The sequence below is a fragment of the Mustela erminea genome, chromosome 19, assembly GCF_009829155.1.
Source record: "Mustela erminea isolate mMusErm1 chromosome 19, mMusErm1.Pri, whole genome shotgun sequence".
In the NCBI taxonomy this organism is placed as follows: domain Eukaryota; kingdom Metazoa; phylum Chordata; class Mammalia; order Carnivora; family Mustelidae; genus Mustela; species Mustela erminea.
In genome coordinates, this window is record NC_045632.1 from 48,799,411 (window position 1) to 48,821,420 (window position 22,010).

General features: G+C 43.5%; 1 protein-coding gene across 4 annotated transcripts in view; it reads right to left on the minus strand.

The window, feature by feature from the left end:
* Positions 1-4,069: 4,069 nt before the first annotated feature.
* The window catches only part of WDR59 (WD repeat domain 59), a 94,270-nt gene continuing 76,329 nt past the window's right edge, over positions 4,070-22,010 (minus strand). For all 4 annotated transcript variants that reach the window (XM_032324171.1, XM_032324172.1, XM_032324176.1 and 1 more), the window contains 6 exons: positions 19,945-20,057; positions 18,277-18,427; positions 18,123-18,195; positions 16,081-16,207; positions 15,784-15,926; positions 4,070-4,938 (listed from right to left, as the gene is read on the minus strand). In XM_032324171.1, coding sequence (XP_032180062.1) covers positions 4,703-4,938; positions 15,784-15,926; positions 16,081-16,207; positions 18,123-18,195; positions 18,277-18,427; positions 19,945-20,057 — 843 coding nt within the window. In that variant the 3' untranslated portion in view covers positions 4,070-4,702. The remainder of the gene's footprint in view (positions 4,939-15,783; positions 15,927-16,080; positions 16,208-18,122; positions 18,196-18,276; positions 18,428-19,944; positions 20,058-22,010) is intronic.

Genomic DNA, 22,010 nt, shown 5'->3' on the forward strand with positions numbered 1-22,010 from the left:
TTCCTCAAAACATACTGGTGGTCATCATCTTCTTTAGAGAGACTGAAAAGTTTGAGGATTCTGCTAGCTCTTTTGGGTCCTTGGCAACGAGACACAGTAGTATCAGTGAGTCCAGGATTATCCTTCTTCCCTTTTTTTTTTTTCTTTTTTTTGAACAATGACCAAATTGAAAACACTGAGATTGGCACTTTCTTTCTCCAGTCCTCCTTGGCCTGTAGCAGGAATGCTCCTTACTCAGCAGCATGCAGACACAGCCTTGGGTCAAGACATACTGTTTCTTGGGGAAGTCTTGTTTGACATTGCCACCACTGATCTGGAACATATACCCTTCCATTCTTCACCCAGGACATCAGCAGCAACATCTTTGGCCACACGCTTCTCATAACACGTATGAAATTTCCATTCATCCCCTTCAATGAGTTCCTCACAGCCAGTAGCTGGGAAAGAGATGTTCAGCTTCACCTGACCACCTCTGAGGTGCCACGACAAACAGTGTCTTGAATCTCTTCATCAGTATTTTGTAGTCTTCAGAGTATAGATACTTCACCTCTTTTGTTAGGGATATTCCTAGGCATCTTTTTGTTTGGGGTGTAACTATAAACGGGACTGATTCCTTAATTTCTCTTTCTGCTACTTCACTGTTGGTGTATAGAAAAGCAACAGATTTCTATATGTTGATTTTTTATCCTGAGACTTTACTGAATTTGTTTATCGGTTCTAGCAGGTTTTTTGGTGGAGTCTTTAGGGTATCTATATAGAGCATCATGTCATCTGTGAACAGTGAAAATTTTACTTCTTTCTTATTGATTTGGTTGCCTTTTATTTCTTTTTGTTGTCTGATTGCTGTCACTAGGACTTCTAGTACTATGTTGAATAAAAGTGATGAGAGTGGACAATCCTGTCTTGTTTCTGACCATAAAGTTCTCGGTTCCCCCCTGCCATTTAGGATATTAGTTGTGGGTTTTTCATATGTGGCCTTTATATGTTGAGGTATGATCCCCCTAAATTTACTTTATTGAGGGTTTTTTTTATCATGAATGGATGTTGTACTTCGTCAAATTTTTTTCTGCATCTACTGAAGTGATCATCACATGGTTCTTACCCTTTCTTTTATTAGTGTGGTATATCACATTGATTTGCAAATACAACTACCTTTGCAAGCCACAAATAAATCCCACTTGATTGTGGTGGAAGATTTTTAAAAATGTATTCTTGGATTTGGTTTGCTAGTTTTTTATTGAGAATTTTTGCATCTATATTCATCAGGATGTAGTTCTCTTTTTTAGGGGCGTCTTTATCTAGTTCTGAGATCAGGATAATGCTGTCCTCATTGAATGAATTTGGAAGTTTTCTTTCCTTTTCTATTTTTTGGAATAGCTTGAGGAGTTGGTATTAACTCTTCTTTAAATGTTTGGTGGAATTTGCCTGTGAAGCCACTTGGTCCTGGACTTTTATTTGCTGGAGTTTCTTGATTATTGATTCATTTCCTTTGCTGGTAATCAGTCAGTTTCCTATTTCTTTCTGTTTCAGTTTTGGTAATTTATATGTCTCTAGGTATTTACCCATTTCTTCTTGGTTGTCCAATTTGTTGGCATATAGCTTTTCATAATATTATCTTGTAATTGTTTGTATTTCTGTTCTATTCGTTATTTCTCCTAATTTGTGATTTATTTGGGTACTTTTTGTTTCTTTTTGATAAATCTCACTAAAGGCCTATCAATTTTATTAATTTTTTCAAAGAACCAGCTTCTGGTTTCACTGATCTGTTCTATTTTTTTTTTCCTTTTCTTAGTTTCTGTATCATTTCTTTAAAGATTTTATTTGACAGAGAGAGACACAGTGAGAGAGGGAATACAAGCAGGAGGAATGGGAGAGGGAGAAGCAGGCTTCCCACCTAGCAGGGAGCCCAATCTGGGATCATGACCTGAACGGAAGGCAGATGCTTAACAACTGAGCCACCCAGGCGCCCCGGTATCATTTATTTCTGCTCTGATCTTTATTTCCTTCCTTCTGCTAGCTTTAGGCTTTGTTTTGTTGTTCTTTTCTAGCTCCTTTAGTTGAAGGTTGTGTGTTTATTTAAGATTTTTCTTGCTCGAGATAGGCCTGTATTACTATCTATTTCCTCTTAGGACCACTTTTGCGGCACCCCAAAGGTTTTGGACAAGTGTGTTTTCATTTTCATGTATTTTTAAAAATTTCTTCTTTTATTGCCAGGTGGACCCATCCATTGTTTAGTAGCATCTTATTTAACCTCCATGTATTTTTGGTATTTCCAGATATTTTCTTGTGGTTGACTTCTGGTTTCACAGCTCTGTGGCCAAAAAAGGTGCATGGGATGACTTCAATCTTCTTGTATTTGTTGAGACCTGTTTTGTGGCCTCATATGTGATCTATTCTGGATAATGTTCCATATGCACTTGAAAAGTATGTATATTCTGTTGTTTTAGGATGAAATGTTCTGAAAATATCTGCTAAGTCCATCTGGACCAGTGTGTTATTCAAAGCCAGTGTTTCCTTGTTGCTTTTCTGTTTAGGTGATCTGTCCCCATTGATATAATAGGGAGGTTAAAGTCCCCTACTATTAATGTATTATAATCATAGACTAGTTCCTTTATGTTTGTTAGTATTGTTTTATGTATCTGAGTACTCCCATGTTGGATGTACACATATTTACAATTGTTATACCTTCCTGTTGGATTATCCCCTTTATTATTATATAGTGCCCTTTTTTTTTTTTTAAAGATTTATTTATTTATTTGAGAGAAAGAGAGCACAGGGACGGGCAGAAGAAGATGGAGAGAGAATCTCAAGCAGACTCCATGCTCAGTGTGGAGCCCAATGCAGGGCTTGACCTTTAGGTCTAAAATGAGTCACTTGCAGGTAACATATGAATGGGTCTTCGCCTCAAAATTCTCAGTAAGAAATGAGTTTACACTGTAATCCATTATACATATATGCGAATGTGTACATATACACTCATAAACAGGTCACACAAAATGGTATTTATCCTTTTTATGGTACATGCTCATCATTTCTCCTCTGCTCTATTTCATTTTTTTAATGCTTTTTTTTTTTAAGATTTTATTTATGTATTTGACAGACAGAGACCACAAGCAGGTGGAGAGGCAGACAGAGAGAGAGGAGGAAGCAGGCTCCCTGCTGATCAGAGAGCCCAATGTGGGGCTCGATCCCAGGACCCTGGGATCATGTCCTGAGCGAAAGCAGAGGCTTTAACCCACTGAGCCACTGAGGCGCCCCTAGTGCTGGTTTTTATATACTAAATTGATTTCACAATCCATTACTGGGTCCTGACCTATAGTTTAAAACAGGGATGTACAACACATTTTGAGACACATACTTATATTTCTTAAGTTAATCCACTTGGAACTGTAAAATTCTAAGAAACAAATACATATTCCAGTCGAAATATGAAAAATATTTCTCTTTCCTGGCACATATAATATGTGAAGAGTTGGAAATCATTCTGAAGAATAAAACAGGTGGATATCTGAGTCACAGCCACTTGGAATGCAGATAAACAAAAAACAGAAAGTCTGTGAGGGAGCCCAAATGAAGAGTGGTAGGAACTTAGGAGAACTCAGCCAACCTGCCCAGTGGCAACAAGAGACTGGAGTATCAATGCCGTGAAGCCAGCTCATTTTCCTTTTGCTAAATGAAATGATTAAAAGACTTCCGGGATTGGGCTCCTGGTGGGGTGTAGCCATTTGAGCATCCAACTCTTTGTTTTGGCTCAGGTCATGACCTCAGGGTTATGGGATCAAGCCCCACATCAGGCTTTGTGCTCAATGCAGAGTCTGCTGAAGATTCTCTCTCCCTTTTCCTCCTCCTCATCCCTCCACACCAGCCCTGTGCTCTCTCTCTAAAATAAATGAATAAATTTTAAAAAACAAAAAACTCTTGGAATTGGAAAGAAACTTAAAATATCAAATTCTATTTTATCCCAACCGATGACAAGAGTAAATCAGCATTCCTTTGAAAATCTGAGCACTGACTTTGGTCCTATCCCAAGGAGTTAATTTCATTAGAAAAAAAATTAAAAACAATTTCATTAAAACACTGTTCAATCATCTCCTTTTTTTAATTCCCCAAACAATGACCTGACTTTTATTAGCCAAGGGAGTGCAGCTTGAAGAGAAATAACAAACATAAGATACATCTTTACGGTCCTTAAGTACATCATGTATTTATAATTTAAGTGTCACTTTTAAAAGGCTACTATCCATCAGTTCAATGAAACGTACCAACTTGTATCACAGACTCCCTTATCAACTGAGTTAATGTACACTGTCCTTTGGCTCAGGAGACCATTCTTTGTATCCAACCTTGGTCTGAAATGGCATCAGAAAGGATGCTGTTCAGTGGTTTAAGGTTCACACCTTGAAGGTAAACACGGCTCTGGAAGCAGGTGCTTTTCTTCAGGAAGATTTCCACCTGGCTCCATGGCTCTGCACATCTGTCCCCTCCTTCCCGGTGACCTCTATGCCACCAACAGCCAAACGGAAAAGAAGCAAAAGCTCGTGCACTTTTCTACTGCAGTGGTGGTGCGGTGGCAGTCTTTGAGGGGTACGTGCTCCAGTCTGGTCGGGAATGGCTTGCTGGAGCCTCCCTTCTGGTGAAGAGCTTGTCATCCAACATTCATGGAGTCCTCTGGGATTGGCGACAACTTCCCTGGTCCATAAATTCAGAATGTGCTTTCAAGCAGGCAGTGACATCCACACCCGGTGGGACACACCTCCTGGGTCCGAAACCACTCCATCATGTGGCTGGTGTGCCCACCATGCCCGCAGGTCAGGCAGAAATTGGATGATCCTCGTACCGCCACGTGGCAGATGGCACACTGGAATGTGAAGCCTTTGCAGATGGCACACTGTGTGCCGCGGACCTCGCTCCGGCAGTGGCTGCAGTACACACCGAACTCTGCAGATGGGTGGAGGTGGCCAAAACAAGACACACGGAAGGTTAGTGCTGCGAAACGCAACTGGGCACGGTCAGTAAGAATGTCTTCATGTGAGGAGTCTGCAAGGATTCTATTACAACAAAGATTCTTTTTTTTTTTTTAAACAGCAGATGCCCTTCTTCCACAATCTTGCTAAGTCTTACAAAGACACGCTGCTGTCACTGCAGGCTGGGTGCAGGTGGACAGTGCAGGAGATGCCTGGCTGCTGGGAGGCCCAGGGTGAAAAGCCCAGGTGATGGCTACCCTTCATCCTCTCCTGTGCTGATGACTGCATGGGCCTGGCTCATAGAGGCGGTCACCAACTGTTGGCTGACAGAACTGATGGACTCAGTGACACCCAGCAACACCTGATCACTGTCACTAGTCCTCCCTATTTGAACCAGACCAGGTGGCACAGATGCGCTGTGTCAGGATCCTGCAGTCAGGACCGCCGGGTCCCCAGCAACCTGGAAGAGACCCCAAGGGCTAAGTCCACCATCTGCATGTCCTAGTGCACCCTGGGCATGACCCTGAGCCCAGGTGGCCCATGCGGACCCCCGTCTCCCCTACCCAGCTTCCAGTGTGCTTCCCCAGGAACAGACCACGGCCACACACTCTCCTCCGACGGCGCCCTCTGTCTGGCCCTGCCTAGAGCCTGCTGCTTGCCGCCTCTGCGGGCCTCTGCAGGAAAGGCTGCTTCCGTCTGGGGTGGCGCAGCAGACCGCGCCCCATTACTGCCTCAAGACCATCGCCTCTCCCCTGGAGGAAATGCCACCTGGCTTCGCCACCCTTGCCTCTTCGCTGCCCTCACCTACGGCACTCTGGACACACATTCCCACACACCGTTCTCTCAGGACTTTGTTCTTGGTTTTCTTTCTTCTCTTGACCCCAGTTCTTGGCACCATCCCCGGTGCCTTCAAAACCCACCCCCTGAACCTCTGCACACCCGACCTCCCCATGCTGCCTTCACCCTTTCTGGCGACAGTTTCCCTTGAGGTCAGACCGAATGACATGGACCAACATTATCATCACATTTTTGCAAGTCTCCCCAACTCTCCCTCCACGGCCCGAACCAGAACCCCCACATCTTATCCCACATCTGCCCCCAGCATTCCTGAGGGAAGGTGCGCCGGCAAGATACGCTTCTCACTAAATATACAACACCCGACCAGCAGACTCCCAGGGCTGCACCGTGGCGGTGCTGCCATTTTCCCGGGGGTGCTTCTTGCCTCCACCACAGCCCGTGTGGCCCTGCACAAGCAGCGCTCCCCTCCCTCACCTGCCGGCCTCCCCTCTTCCCTAAGAGAAGCCTTCATCTCTAGCCACCAAACCTTCAAATTTTCCTACTTTCCTCTTCCCCTTCACCTCCTACAACAGAGGAAGGCTTGTTTCTTGAACCTGAGCCAATTTCTCTGACTCAGGACAAGTGGCAGTCATAAAAATGTACCAGTAGAGACTTTTAAAATACACGGTAACCAAGGAAAAATTTTATGATGGTCCCAGTTCAGGTAAATCCTGAGATTAATTAGGCTGGTTTGATAAGTTTGGTGAAAAATAGCCATGTCTTATCCCTCTATGCACAAGAGTTTGGTTTATGTTCCTGTGAAAAGCCTAATTAGTTTAAATCCTTGAATTTCCTTTACTAGTTTTATTGGTTGGACAAGATTCAACCTTTAAAATTATGAGAACGTGAAAGTTGTATATTCAATAAATTGAATTTTATCTTTAAAAGGGGGTTGTTATTTGACATTTGGGATAACTGTAAATGAAAACCCAATTATTCTCCAGATCTCTCTGGGTAAAATTATTAAAATGTCATCTCCCTGAAAAACTCAGTATGTCATTAGTAACTATGTTTCTCCATACTATGTCAGCTTAAATGTGATCTCTAAAATCATTATTAACTTTAAGACCTGAACTAATATTTCATTTAGTTAATTAATGAGTCATTTGGGGAGATGTAGCCAATTTCTAAGTGGATATAAATTCACAAAGATAGGGAATACAAAAACACTAAGTCACTACGTGTGATTTTAATATTTTTCTCTTGCCTCTTATTGTTCTACATAATGGAATGGCCATTAGTTGAGAAGGACTGGCACGCACCTGGGCCACGCTGGTGTACAGACTCACTTCCTGCCACAAGTGGAGATACAAAGGGATACAGGGTTTGTATGAAATCACAAGCTGTCAAGGTGTCTTTTCCAGAAACCCTGACAAACTTGGGGAATCTCAGGGAAGCAAGCATATGAGGTACAGGCTTTGCATGGGAAAGCTGGCAGAGGCAAAACAAAGCATTCCTGGTTCTCAATGGACAAACTAATAAGGACAATAAAAATACGTTTGGCACATAAATGATCAAATTATGACTCCTAAGGCTTTATGAAACCCGCAAGCAGAAGCCAGCTCCCAAGGCTTAACACCACATGACCCTACATACAGAAGAGCTATGTGTATTAATTACCAGCAATTACACAAATGTAAATAAAACCAGCAAGATGAATAAGATGTTAAATTAACAGACATAGACGCAGAAAGGGCTGAGAACAAAATTTAGGTGAGCAGACACACGCCTCTGGGGCAGGATTTGGGGCGCGTCCCAAACACCTCACCTGTGCCCCCATAATTACCAAGCACCACATACCACAAAGGGAAAAAAAAAACTAAAATCAAAACAAAACAAAACAAAAAACCCCCCCCACAAAATCAAAAATCATCTTGTAGAGGAGGAGCAAGATAGCAGAGGAGCAGAAGACCTGAATCAGGGCCTAGGAGTTCAGCCAGAAAGTTATGAAACCGTTCTGAACACCTACAAACTCAACAGGAGATTGAAGAGAAGAAAAGCAGCAATTCTAGGAACAGAAAATCGACCACTTTCTGGAATGTAGGACGTGCAGAGAAGTGAATCTGAAGCCACTGGAAGATAGACTGCGGGAGGAGGGGCCGGCTCCCAGCACGTGATAGAGCAGAGCACAAAATCAGAACTTTTAGAAGTCGGCTCCACTGAGGGATGTCGCTCCAGAGGCTAAGTGGGGGCGGAGCCCTTGCGGAGACACTGTGGTCTCAGGACCCTCGGGGTCACGGGAAGACGGGGATGTCTGAGTGTGGCAAAGCTGCCAGGTATCACACCGGGGAAGCCCACCTCAGAGCTGGAGCCAAGGTCAGGGTTCTCAGCTCAGGATTACCTTAAACCGGGATGAGCCGGCAGGGGACGCACAGATGGTGGATCCCTGGATCCAGGCAGATCCTTTCTCTTCCGGGAGAAGCGGCATGAGAGCACGCTGAGACTCCAGATGGGGCCAAGTGCCAGAGATAGAAACACTCGGTCACAGGCCAGGTGAGCATGGACCGCCGCCAGAGAACAGGGAGATGGGAGAGACTAATGGCTTTTCTCTGAGGGAGCACTGAGAAGTGGGGTCCCAGCTCTCCGCTCTTCTGGCCAGCGATTGGGGGGCCGCCATCTTCATTCCTGTTCTCCAGAGCTCTACGGAAAGCGTTCAGGGAACAAAAGCTTGCGAGAGCGAACCTGAGCAGATTACTTAGCCTGACCCCTGGCAAAGGCAGTGCAATTCGGCCTCAGGCGAAGACATTGAGAATCACGGAATAGACGGAAACAGACCCCACTCGGCAAGAACATCCAGCCAAGACCAAGTTCACTGATCACTGAGAACTGTGAAACTCCAGAGCTAGAGGAAAGACATACACAGAATTCATCGCTTATTTCCCATGATTCTTTAGTCATTCAAAGTTAAATTCTTTGAAGTTTACTTATTTTCTTATTCTATTTAATTTTTCCTCTTTCCTGTTTTAACATTTTAAACTGTTTTATTAAAAAATCTTTTAATTTTATCTGTTTAAAAATCTTTTTAAATTTTAAATTTACCCCTTCCTTATATTTAACCTTATTTTTTGTATACATATAGGTTTTTCTTTCTTTAAAATATTGGGATACAGTTTCTTCTAATAGATCAAAATATACTCTAAATCTAGTGCATGGCTTTGTTCTAGTCTCCAGCCTGGTCACATTCTTCCATCTTTTTTTTTTTCTTTTTATAGCCAACTTCTTATCTTATCAATTCCTTTTTTAGAATCTTTTAAAATTTTCATCTTTACAGTCATATTCCATCCCTTCATCATGTTTACCTATATATATATATATATATATATATATATATATATATATATATGAATTTTTCTTCCTTTAAAATTTTGGGAGGTAGTTTCTTCTAATAGACCAAAATACAGCCAAAATCACATGTGTAATTTAATGCAATCCCTATCAAAATACCATCTTTTTTTTTTTCAAAGAAATGGAACAAATAATCCTAAAATTTATATGGAACCAGGAAAGACCCCAAATAGCCAGAGGAGTGTTGAAAAAGAAAACCAAAGCTGGTGGCATCACAATTCCAGACTTCAATCTCTATTACAAAGCTGTGATCATCAAAACAGTATGGTACCAGCACAAAAACAGACACACAGATCAATGGAACAGAATAGAGAGCCCAGAAATGGACCCTCAACTCTATGGTCAACTCATCTTCAACAAAGCAAGAAAGAATGTCCAATGAAGGGGCGCCTGGGTGGCTCAGTGGGTTAAATCCTCTGCCTTCAGCTCGGGTCACGATCCCAAAGTCCTAGGATTGAGCCCCACATCAAGCCCCACATCGGGCTCTCTGCTCAGCGGGGACCCTGCTTCATCCTCTCTCTCTGCCTGCCTCTCTGCCTACTTGTGATCTCTGTCAAATAAATAAATAAAATATTTTTTTAAAAAGAAAAGAATGTCCAATGAAAAAAGTCTCTTCAACAAATGGTGTTGGGAAAATTGGAGAGCCTCATGCAGAAGAATGAAACTGGACCATTTCCTTATACCACACACAAAAAGATAGATTAAAAATGGATGAAACGGGGTGCCTGGGTGGCTCAGTGGGTTAAGATCAGGTCATGATCTCAGGGTCCTGGGATCGAGTCCCGCATTGGGCTCTCTGCTCAGCAGGGAGCCTGCTTCCTCCTCTCTCTCTCTGCCTGCCTCTCTGCCTACTTGTGATCTCTCTCTGTCAAATAAATAAATAAAATCTTTAAAAAAAAAAATGGATGAAAGGCCTCAATGTGAGACAAGAATCCATCAAAATCCTTGAGGAGAACACAGGCAGCAACCTCTTCGATCTCAGCTGCAGCAACTTCTTCCTAGACACACCACCAAAGGCAAGGGAAGCAAAAGCAAAAATGGACTATTGAGGCTTCATCAAGATAAAAAGCTTTTGCACAGGAAAGAAAACTGTCAACAAAACCAAAAGACAATGGACAGAATGGGAGAAGATACTTGCAAATGACATATCAGATAAAGAGCTAGTATCCAAAATCTATAAAGAATTTGTCAAACAACACCCAAAGAACAAATAATCCAGTAAAGAAATGGGCAGGAGACATGAACAGACATTTCTGCAAAGAAGACATACAAATGGCCAATAGACACATGAAAAAGGGCTCAACATCACTTAGCATCAGGGAAATACAAATTGAAACCACAATGAGATACCACCTCACACCAGTCAGAATGACTAAAATTAACAAGTTAGGAAATGACAGATGTTGGCAAGGATGCAGAGAAAGGGGAACCCTCCTAAACTGTTGGTGGGAATGCAAGCGGGTGTAGCCACTCTGGAAAACAGTATGGAGGTTCCTCAAAAAAGTTGAAAATAGAGCTACGCTATGACCCAGCAAACGCACTACTGGGTATTTACTCTAAAGATACAAATGTGGTGATCCAAATGGGCATCTGCACCCCAATGTTTATAGCAGCAATGTCCACAATAGCCAAAGTATGAAAAGAGCCCAGATGTCCATCAAAAGATGAATGGATAAAGAAGATGTGGTATATATGCAATGGAATACTATGCAGCCATAAAAAAATTGCAGTGACATGGATGAAACTAGAGGGTATTATGCTAAGCGAAGTCAATCAGAGAAAGACAATTATCTTATGATCTCTCTGACATAAAGAATTTGAGAGGCAGGGCAGGGGGTCATTGGGGCAGGGAAGGAAAAAATAAAACAAGATCAAAGCAGAGAGGGAGACAAACCATAAGAGACTCTTTTTTTTTTTTTTAATTTTAATTTTAATTTTAATTTTATTTTTTTTTTTAAAGATTTTATTTATTTATTTGACAGAGAGAAATCACAAGTAGATGGAGAGGCAGGCAGAGAGAGAGAGAGGGAAGCAGGCTCTCCGCTGAGCGGAGAGCCCGATGCGGGACTCGATCCCAGGACTCTGAGATCATGACCTGAGCCGAAGGCAGCGGCTTAACCCACTGAGCCACCCAGGCGCCCCCATAAGAGACTCTTAATCTAAGGGAACAAACTGAGGGTTGCTTGGGGGTGGGGAGGGCAGGAATAGAGTGGCTGGGTTATGGATACTGGGGAGGCTATGTGCTATGGGCAGTGCTGTGCATTGTATAAGACTGATGATTCATACACCTGTAATGCTGAAACAAATAATACATTATATGTTAATTTTTAAAAATGAAAAAAAAATCATCTCGTAATGGAGATGGTTTATTAAAAAAGTCTTCTGTCTAGGACTATCCCTTCAAGATAAATGAAGCCTCAAGCCCTTTCTATAAATATAACCCCTCACATGAAACCAATTTTATCCCTAAAATTTGCTGCTGATATGCGATGACCCTTGCAGATGTGATGAGCCCAAGAGGAAACTGCTGGTTTCCAGCAATTTTGAGACTAACTGCAGCCGTGGTAACCCTGGAGAATTTCTCTTTCAATATCTGCTGTTTGCTAGATTTGAGCAGTCCAATTCTTCCAAAGTAATAACTAATAAAGACAAAAATACGTAATGCTTTTGTCTGTGAGTCTCTCTACTAGAATCCCTCCCCTTTGAAATCTTGCAATACCATTTGCAATGGTATTAGGACTCACTATTCATGCTTCAGGATCACTGAAGTCTCCATGAGTTCCTGTTTTGCTTCACTGATTGGAGACTTTTTGACAGTAACCCCCAAACCATGCCCCATGTTCCCTTGTATGGCCAACAGAACTTGGCATGACACTAATAATAATAGATGTCATAAGGGTGCAATGTATCCATTACCTATCTCTGGGATTCATATATTTTCCTGAAAACTAATTCTTTTTTTTTTTTTAAGATTTTATTTATTTATTCAACAGAGAGAGATCACAAGTAGGCAGAGAAGCAGGCAAAGGGAGAGAGGAGGAAGCAGGCTTCCCACCAAGGAGAGAGCCCAATGTGGGGCTCGATCCCAGGACCCTGGGATCATGACCTGAGCCGAAGGCAGAGGCTTTAACCCTCTGAGCCACCCAGGCACCCCTGAAAACTAATTCTAAATGACAAATTGTTCCAGGCCTTCGTGACTCTCTCTGATAAACTTCCATGCACTTAGATTCTCTGAAAAATACAATGTCCAAATAGCATTTTGCATCTTTGCATTCCCTCAAGTACATACACCAAAATAATCCATATTAAAACAAAACTTGTTTTTCGATACCTAAATATCCATATTACTCTGGCTTGGTTTTGGGGTTTTTTTGTTTTTTTGTTTTTTAAAGATTTTAAGTCATCTCTACACCTAACATGGGGCTCGAACTCACAACCCCAAGATCCAGAGTCACACGCTCTATCGATGAGCCAGCCAGGCACCTTGTTTGGGTTGTTTTGTTTTGTTTTTTAGATTTTATTTATTTATTTGACACAGAGAGAGAGATCACAAGCAGGCTCAGAGGTAGGCAGGGAGAGAGGAGGAAGCAGACTTCCTGCTGAGCAGAGAGCCCGATACAGGGCTCAATCCCAGGATCCTGCAATCATGACCCAAACCGAAAGCAGAGGCTCCACCCAATGAGCCACCCAGGTGTCCCTTGTTTGGGTTTTTTAAATGAAGCCACATACATACAGCTTAAAGAGTCAAATAATACTATAAGTTTGATTAACAAAACCGGCATTCCCCTCCACCCCCTCGCCCATCACTCTCGGGAGGAAATCCTTCCAACTCATTTAACTTTTTATTTCTACCTTCTATCTCCAAACGCCCCTTTATGAAGCTAATTTTTAATTTCCACATTTAAGCATTCTCTACTTTCCCATGGAAGCTTCTTTCACTCCCCAAATGCCCTCTAACCACACACACACCCCATCCCTCATCTTCCCCACACAGTTTCATTATTACTTGGTTAGATCAGCCTTCTGTTTTCACATGATCTACCTAGGTGAGCGTTACTCAAGCCAAGCCATGCACCACGACCCCTTTTCCCTCCTTTTCCCTTCTTGCACGCTTGGCTTTTCTAACCGTCTTATTGTTGTTTGCTTAGTTTGCTTACCGTAATTCATTTGCAAACGCTCTCTCAAATGCATGAATCTCTAAAAACAGAGCAGACACTGAAATCCACTAGCTATTTTTCTAACTTTCTCTTCTTGGAGACGATGCTCCTCAGCACCAGCCTGGAGGGGGTCTGCCTCCAGGTCTGCTGGGTGGGTCTCCCTTCACCACCATCCTGACTCCCTGCCTTCCCGGATAGGCAGAAGGTTTACTTTCACACGGGTACTAATCATCTGGGGCAGGATTCTAGGGCAGAAATAATTTTCTGGAGAATTCTGAAGGCAATGCCACCTCATCCTCTCCTTCCCCGTGTCTGGTTCGCCGCTCCTGCGAGGTGCGGTGCTGCCCATATTCCTTATCCTCTGTGTGGGACCTGTGCTCGCTGGAAGCTCCTGGGTCTTTCTTTATCCCGGGTCTTTCTTCATTGACTATACTAGGTGCTTGGTGCGCCCTTTCAATCTGGAAAGCTGTCGGCCTTCTCTGGAGAACAAAAATTCCTGAGTTTCTTTTGTGACAGAGGAAGGCTCATAACCTGCTCTGCAAACTGGGAGCAGGGACCTGGGGACCCTAAAAAAAGCCACCCAACAATACTCCTGTGTTTAGTCTCACCTTCGTGCCACTTCCTGAGGTGCCAAGCATCACTAAATTCTGAGCCATCAAGGTGGGGGAGCGCGGAGAGGGATGGACGTTCTGTTGTGTGTCATACTGTTTTTCTGCCTGTCTGTTCAGGCCCCATAAAATCAGTAACCACTAAGCTGTCTCCCTGGTCCCAAATGCTATCAACAACATGATTCTCTTTGCATGGTGATATCTTTTCAGGAAAGCTCTGGATAGGTGCTTGTCAGGGTGGGGGGCCTCTTGGGGAGAGGACATCGATGTGTATTCAGACCACCCTCTCTGGTGATCTCCCACGTCACCCTTTAAAACTCATCTCTTGGGGCGCCTGGGTGGCTCAGTGGGTTAAAGCCTCTGCCTTCGGCTCAGGTCATGATCCCAGGGTCCATGGACTGAGCCCCGCATCAGGCTCTCTGCTCAGCGGGGAGCCTGCTTCCCTTCCTCTCTCTCCACCTGCCCCTTTGCCCGCTTGTGATCTCTGTCAAATAAAAAAATAAAATCTTAAAACAAAACAAAACAAAACAAAACAAAAAACTCATCTCTTAGCTCCTTTCAGATCACACTCTTGCTTTTCCTCAAAAACTGGTATCTCCTTCTGAGTCTGTCTCTGGCCGTTCCGCTAGACTTAAGTTGCAGGTACCGGCTTCTCTCAAGGCCCGGAGTGGGTGGGCTCTTCTCTCCCTGTACGCTTCCTCCCCGCCCCCCAGGTCCCAGGTCAATGTACCCATTCTCACAGCTCCAGGACCACCTACATGCTGAGAATGCCCCACACTGCTAGTTCTTGCCCCAGGCTCCCCTTTGAGCTCCAGACTCCCATCTGGCCACCAGGTGACATTCCAGTCTGACAGCTCGCACACATCTCCAGCTGTCCCAAACACACCTCTTAACTTTCTTCCAGCCTCTTCTATCTTAGACTGTGGCACCATGACCTACCCAGTTGCCCAAACTGGGAACCTAGGAATCATCTAAGTTTTGTCCCTTCCCCTCAATCCCACATCCAGTTTGTCGGCATATCATGCGGAGTCTACCTCTAGAAAGTATTTCTGATCTACCCCTCTCTCCACCTCCATTGACATCGCCCAAGACTAGGCCGTTGAGCTCCCTCTGACTACCCCAAAGGTCTTCCAACTTCTACCCCACCCTCTTCCAATCCTTTCTTCGTTTAACAGACAGTGATTCTCTCAAAATAGAAACCAAAGCATGTCACTTACTTCTTAATACCCTTTGAAGCCTACCATTGGACTCGAAATATAATCCCAATTCTGTACCATGACTTGCAAGTCCCTAATTATCCTACAATTTAATTTGGTACCCCTCTCGCTCACTGTGTTCTAGCCCTGGGCTTCCTCTCCTGATTCAATGTCTGCTGCTCTCCTCAGATGGCTTCTCATCCCTCTACCGCAGCCCCTCAGAAAGACCTTCCTCGCACACGGCCAGACATCACCTGAAATTCCCCCTCCCTGCTCTACCTGTGCCAACATCCTTTTTGTTTGCTTTGTGACCACAACCTATAGTTATTTCATTTTTCTCCCCCACTAGTCTGTGAGTTCCAGGAGGGGAAGGAATGTGCTAGCACTGTGCCTCACAGGAGCTCGGTATGTATTAGTTGAGTAGGTGAATGATTACCCCTCCTTCAAATCAGCATCTGAGTGCCGTATGTAAAATTACTCCCCCTTAGAAGAGGAACATACTCTTATCATGAAATGCAAGGGTTTTTGGAAGGTTAGAGCAGACTGAAAATCCCTTAGAAATTTGTTTCTAAGTGAGAAGCTAGAACACTTTTCACTCCAAGTCTTATGTTTAAGGACAAATTAAATTATAGGACCTTTCAGACAGTGACGGGAAAAGAAAGAAATTCATATTCACCAATCCCTTTGTGAGGATCAGGAGGACAAGAGACAAACTTCAGCACCTCAGCTCGTTTCTCTCTCAGACCCCAGCGATAGAGGATTTCTCCATAGCATTTCTTAAAGTCATCAAATTGCTGGGTATTGGCGGGGTCCAGAAGCCTGGATAAAACTCAAAAGATTTCCTGTCAGTTTCTTTAAGGAAAAACAAGCTCGATCCCTAATGATTTTAACATACCTTTCTTACAGCAAGAGTCTTGATTTTGGGGACTCTAAGCATTATGAAACTGCAGCTCTCGCCAGGGAAGGTTGTTACCTTTTATTTTTATCATGCTGATCACGTTCTCGTTCACGGGGGTCACTGTAGGTAAGACTCCCAAAGCGGATTTCTTCTGGAGAAGACTCTCCCCAAGGTGAGGAGACATGTTCTGCCTCTCTTCCCGCTGAAGCAAATCGAACAGGAAGGGAAGAGAGAAATCAGAGAAGGCGTAGAAATTGTCTGGAAACTCTCATAATGCAGAGTGTGCTCAAGTTAGCTGCCAGAAGAAAAATAAGCTACGTGGAAGATGCTGAGAAATGTACCTAAGGCTCTTCCATAGCCTTGCCTTTTTATTTACATATTTACTGTTAAGGTAACCTAAGAACGAAGTACACACAACAATTAAGCAGCAGGTTATGGTACAGTGATATAGGATATTAGATAAAGCAGTCATTATTGATAAAGACTTTTTAAATGATGTGAGAAAATTCTCATGATAAAATTAAAAACAGAACACAAAATCATATATATAGAGAATGACCCTTCACACACACACACACACACACACACACACACACACACACGCAAATTGGGAAAAGTGTTTTGGAATGTTAATAGACAATATTTCTAGGTGAAGGTTCAGTGATGATTATTTTCGTCTTTAATACTTCTTTAATAGTGGGCATGTATTATTTTTTTAAAAGATGTATTTACTTATTTGAGAGAGAGAGAGAGAAAACATGTGTGTCGATGTGCACATGCAGGGGAGAGGGGCAGACAGAGGGAGAGAATCTCTAGCAAACTCACATCCTTGATATCATGACCTGAGCTGAAACCAAGAGTTGGACACTTAGCCGACTGGGCCACGGAGGTGCCCCCATGTAATTACTTTTATCATCAAGAAAATCAAAGGAACAAGGTTTCTGTTTTCCCTGCCCCACCTCCCCGAATGGGTTTTCCAGGAAAGAGAAACTTCACTTTGTTGAAACATTTTAAAATTTCAAAACATTTTAAAGTTTCATAGCTTTTTTTTAAAGATTTTATTTATGTATTTGACAGAGAGAGATCACAAGTAGGCAGAGGGACAGGCAGAGAGAGAGGAGGAAGCAGGCTCCCTGCTGAGCAGAGAGCCCGATGCGGGGCTCGATCCCAGGACCCTGAGATCATGACCTGAGCCGAAGGCAGAGGCTTAACCCACTGAGCCACCTAGGCGTCCTAAGTTTCATAGTTTTAAAACTATTTTGAACATAATAAAATGAATTTTCCTGACTTCTTGTGCAAACAGTACTGGTAAAATGTTTTTCTGCATGGCCCAGAATCATGGTTGGCAAGACAGTGATATTCTCTCAGGAAATTATTTGACACTGTACTTACTGAGCACAAACTGCTGATTTATGTTTGGGTCTTTTTTTTTTCTTAATACTTTTTATCTTTTCCTATCAAATTACTGTAACTATGTCTTCTTCACCTGCCCTGCCTCTAACGGGCTCCACCTTTTATTTCCAAGTCTCTGTATCTGTGGCTTCTATTCTATAGACTAGGAAACTAAATCACTAAGCTCATTCAAGTTCTACATAAGAGAAGAATAAATTCTGAGTAAGAAAAAAAAAAAGGGAAGGAAGAAAAGAAAATTAAGATGATTTTTAAAAAGAAATTTCAAAAATCCAGAAGCCACAAATACACTTGTTAAATAGACCTTTATGGCCAGCTGGAATCAGGCTCATCTTTATTTCTCTACCTTGAAAGGTGGCACGTGGGAAGAGACAGCTAACAAATGGCCCTACCCCGTCTGGGTGGGGCGGGGGAGGGGTGCATATGAGGGAGAAAGGATGAGGGTCGGGTTTACCGGGTGAACACTGCAGTCCCACTGCCAGTCTTTCAAGGTTACAAGTTGAAAAGCCACCCGGACATACCAGAAACTGGCCTGTTCAAGTCCAGGCCTTGCTAACGTCAGCATCCCCATCACATTAAATTGGAAGAGAAATGAGGAACAAGGAAAACACAGAGTGCATCTACCAACCGAAGCTGACACAGTAACAATTCACACACAGTGTTCAGGGCGCCAGAAATCAGCGTGCCCAAGGCAGCGCTATACCAACCTATGTTCCAGCCACCGGTGTTGAGCCCTGGGTCTGACATGCTTGAGCAGGAGCCCGAGGACGTGAAGCTGGGCTGCAGGACAAACAGAAGCGGCGTCAGAACAGGCTTCCCTTTAGGAGCGGTCGGACACCACGCACGAGGCCGCAGGCTTACGTATCGGCTGTGGGACACCACAAGGTTAGACGACCGGCTGGGAAAGGGTCCGAAGGGGTTTGGTATTCCCTGAGGCCGAGACTGGGCTTCGAACACGCTGCAGAGCATGGCCAATGTCTGGACGTCCCGGAGTCGGCAGTAGTGAGCCAACCTGGCGGAAGAGATAAGAGGAGAAAAAGTCAAGAGAAGAGACAGAGGAAGGATAACCGTCACCGTTGTGGTGGGCTGTGGACCGAGGGTAGAAGGGAGGATTCTTAATTCTGCCTCACAAAATCGTCCGGATCCAGGGCTTTCTACAGATCCAGCAGCTTGTACTTTGAGTCTGGCTAAATTTGTTTTGGAAAAGAATGTATCCAAGTACTACAAATAAGCTGGATAACCCATGTGAAAGATTCTGGTTGGCGTCCAGGCACGGCTCAGACTCGAGTGTAGCCTCTCCAAGAACTAAGTGGACTAAACTAACATCTGAATGGGGCCATGCATGTGCTCGTCTCCCAGCTCCACGAAGACTCCCTCCTCACTCATAACCTAATGCTACATAAAGGTGCTCAGAACACTGTACCATCACCATGGTGTGGAGAGTTGACAAAAGACACGAAGGTGGAATTATGAATATGAGCTATTAAATATGAATAACAAGGGATATTTTTACCTTTTACCCACATCCTCGTTGCCCCCTTTAGGACCACTACAGGGATCAGAGCAACATGGCCTCTGTGACAGAATGATACTGATACTTTCCTGCCAAGCAATGTATGGTGGGTTTTTAAATTTTTAAAATTTTTTTTAAAGATTTCATTTATCTGACAGAGAGAAAGGGGAGCACAAGCAGGTAGAGCAGCAGGCAGAGGGAGAAGCAGGCTCCCCTCCAAACAGAGAGCCCAATGCGGAACTCGATCCCAGGACCCTGGGATCACGACCCAAGCCAAAGGCAGATGCCCAACCAACTAAGCCACTCAGGCACCCCAATGCATGGTGTTTCTCAAAAGTGTTTTCACACCATCATATTTGAGCCTTATGTGATGTGGCTAGAACAACCATTATCATCCCTGCATCACCCTGCATCCCTGAAGCTTCAGCACAGGGCCCAGGTCCAGCCTCAACAAGTAAGTCCAGCAATTCTCCACCTGAAGGCATCAGAGCTTCTCTGTCTCTCTGTCAGGCTCTGAGCCTCACAGTTATGAAGGTTCAAGTGGTTGGACCTGGTGGCAAACCATTTTCACATTGTATTTCCAGCCTGCCACATTTCAGAGCAATAAATCCAACCTTCATAAACTGCCAAGTAGAGTGAAAACATCATCGCCCTTAGGAAACATGTAAGTCAACATAGAGTTAGAGAATCTGCTCTTGGGGCCAAAACTCTATAGCACCCCAGAAATTTACCATTTCAAGAGTTCATTCTCCTGTGTTTCAGACTAGTGTGACTTATGGGCTAAGGCATAAATCTCTAAAGGACACATGAAACTCAAATCCTTATTGTAAATAAAAAATACTGTATACTTCCTTCTGCTATAAGAATTCAGTTCTGCACAGAAATTACTAAAGCACTAATGGGAAAGAGCTCATATTTTCCCATTTCTCAGACTTCCTCGATGAAAACACTGGAAAGGTTTATAGACCTAAAATTTACATCACTTGTTTTCCTCACTTTTAGCTCTCAAAACCTACAGAGACTCCAGTAGCTGTCGCCCAAATGGATGTCGAGCCCAGGGTGTTTCCAAATCTGGGTCAGACTTGGGACCAAGGCAAAGATCCGTAGCGACTGTAGCCAGCGACCAAACCTGGAACAGATTGAAGACAAACACTCGAAGTCAGACTGGTGAGGACAGGACCAGGAAGTATGAAAGAACCCTACCTCTCCTCCACACACAGCCTACAGCCTTGCTGCTCTGAGGGCAACAGAAACTGGGAACATCAGGGCCCCTTCCAGACACACTGAAGCAAAATATGCATTTTAACAAGATTCTCTGGGGACTGTAATGCTCGAGAAACTCTAGTCTTAAAAACTTTTATTAAGCAAACGTCAAAGAAATGACACCACATGTTAACCTCAATGGGTTGTCTCAAATGACTTCGTTTGCTGCTTCATTAGTGAACAGGCAGGGAAAGGGGGAGGGTAAAAGCATTCCTTATCACATTTCAGATCTGTCCTTTGCCCAAGTAATGGGAAACTGTTGCTTTCATCACAGAAGTTTCAGCATACTCTTAAAGCTAAAGAAAAATAGGCCAGGATAAAATAGACTTGACTTTCTTTTTGTTGACATCGAATCTGAGGAATATCTTCAAACCTGAACTCTCACAGGGCTTGGGGTCATCAAGTAGAAACTAATATCCATTAGGTATCTATTAAATCCAAGATTTAGCACACACTATATTAAATACATCACGCCGTCAACAGAGGCTCCTTCCCTCCACACTTTTAAAAATGGAGTACTACTGGGAAATCTTTCTTAGTGGCAATACATCATTGCATGCCCACTAACTGAAAAACACTAGACTAGACTCTGTGAGAAACTTGAAAGGAAGAAAATACAGAGTTTAATCAAGGAGTCAATAATCTAAGAAAAAAGAACAAACAAAAATACTGAAAAACGGGTAGAGAAACACCTCAAATATACAGTAAAAACCTATTAAATTAGGTGGCACTAATATACTCAAGCACGCAAGTATCGATTAAGACAAGAATCACAAGGTTTCTTTTCATCTCTCTAACCAGTGACCTGCCTGAATGGTTGCTGGGAGAAGTTAATGTCTCTCTGGGATGGGAGAGGATGTTTACTACCCTGACAATTTAGGGATGTTACTTCCTCGGATTAGAAAAAGAGAGAGAGGGGCACCTGGGTGGCTCAGTGGGTTAAAGCCTCTGCCTTTGGCTCAGGTCATGATCCCAGGGTCCTGGGATCGAGCCCTGCATTGGGCTCTCTGCTCAGCGGGGGAGCCTGCTTCCCCCTCTCTCTCTGCCTGACTCTCTGCCTACTTGTGAACTCTGTCAAATAAATAAAAATAAAATCTTAAAAAAAAAGAGAGAGAGAGAGAGATTTCTTTCGTTTGAGAGAGAGACAGAACACGGGAGGGGCAGAGGAGAAGGAGAGAGAATCTCAAGCAGACATCCCCGCCCAACACGCACCGCTGAGCGTGGAGCCTGGCACAGGGCTCGACCTCACAACCCTGAGATCATGACCTAAACCAGAACCAAGAGTCGGAAGCTTAACCCATCAAGCCACCAGGCGCCCCCTTAGGTCCTCACTTTTAATACACATTTTTTAAATGGCTCTAATAGGAATAGTGGATGCTTGGGTTTATTTCTACAACTTTTTGCATTAAAGTAGACACATCATCATCAACATATGCATAAAAAAGAACCAGAAAATATTCTTCAAGCATTTGCACCGATGCCACTTCTGTCCCTTTACAAGTACCATGCTTGATTATAGAAACAGAGTGGCGACTCTCCCATACGTTGGATATTTGCCATCTAGCAGATACAGATATGGGAGTTTCACATATATGACCTTATTTCTTCCTCACTGGTACTAGAATCAGGACTATTTCATATTCGAGGAAACTGAGGTTCAGAAAGATTAAGTGTTGCCCAGGATCACAAAACATTTTTTTTTTTTTTTTAAAGTAGGCTTCACACCCAGCATGGAGCCCAACGTGGGGCTTAAAATCATGACTCAGAGATTAAGACCTGAGCTGAGATCAAAAGTTGGATGCTTAACCGACTGAGCTGG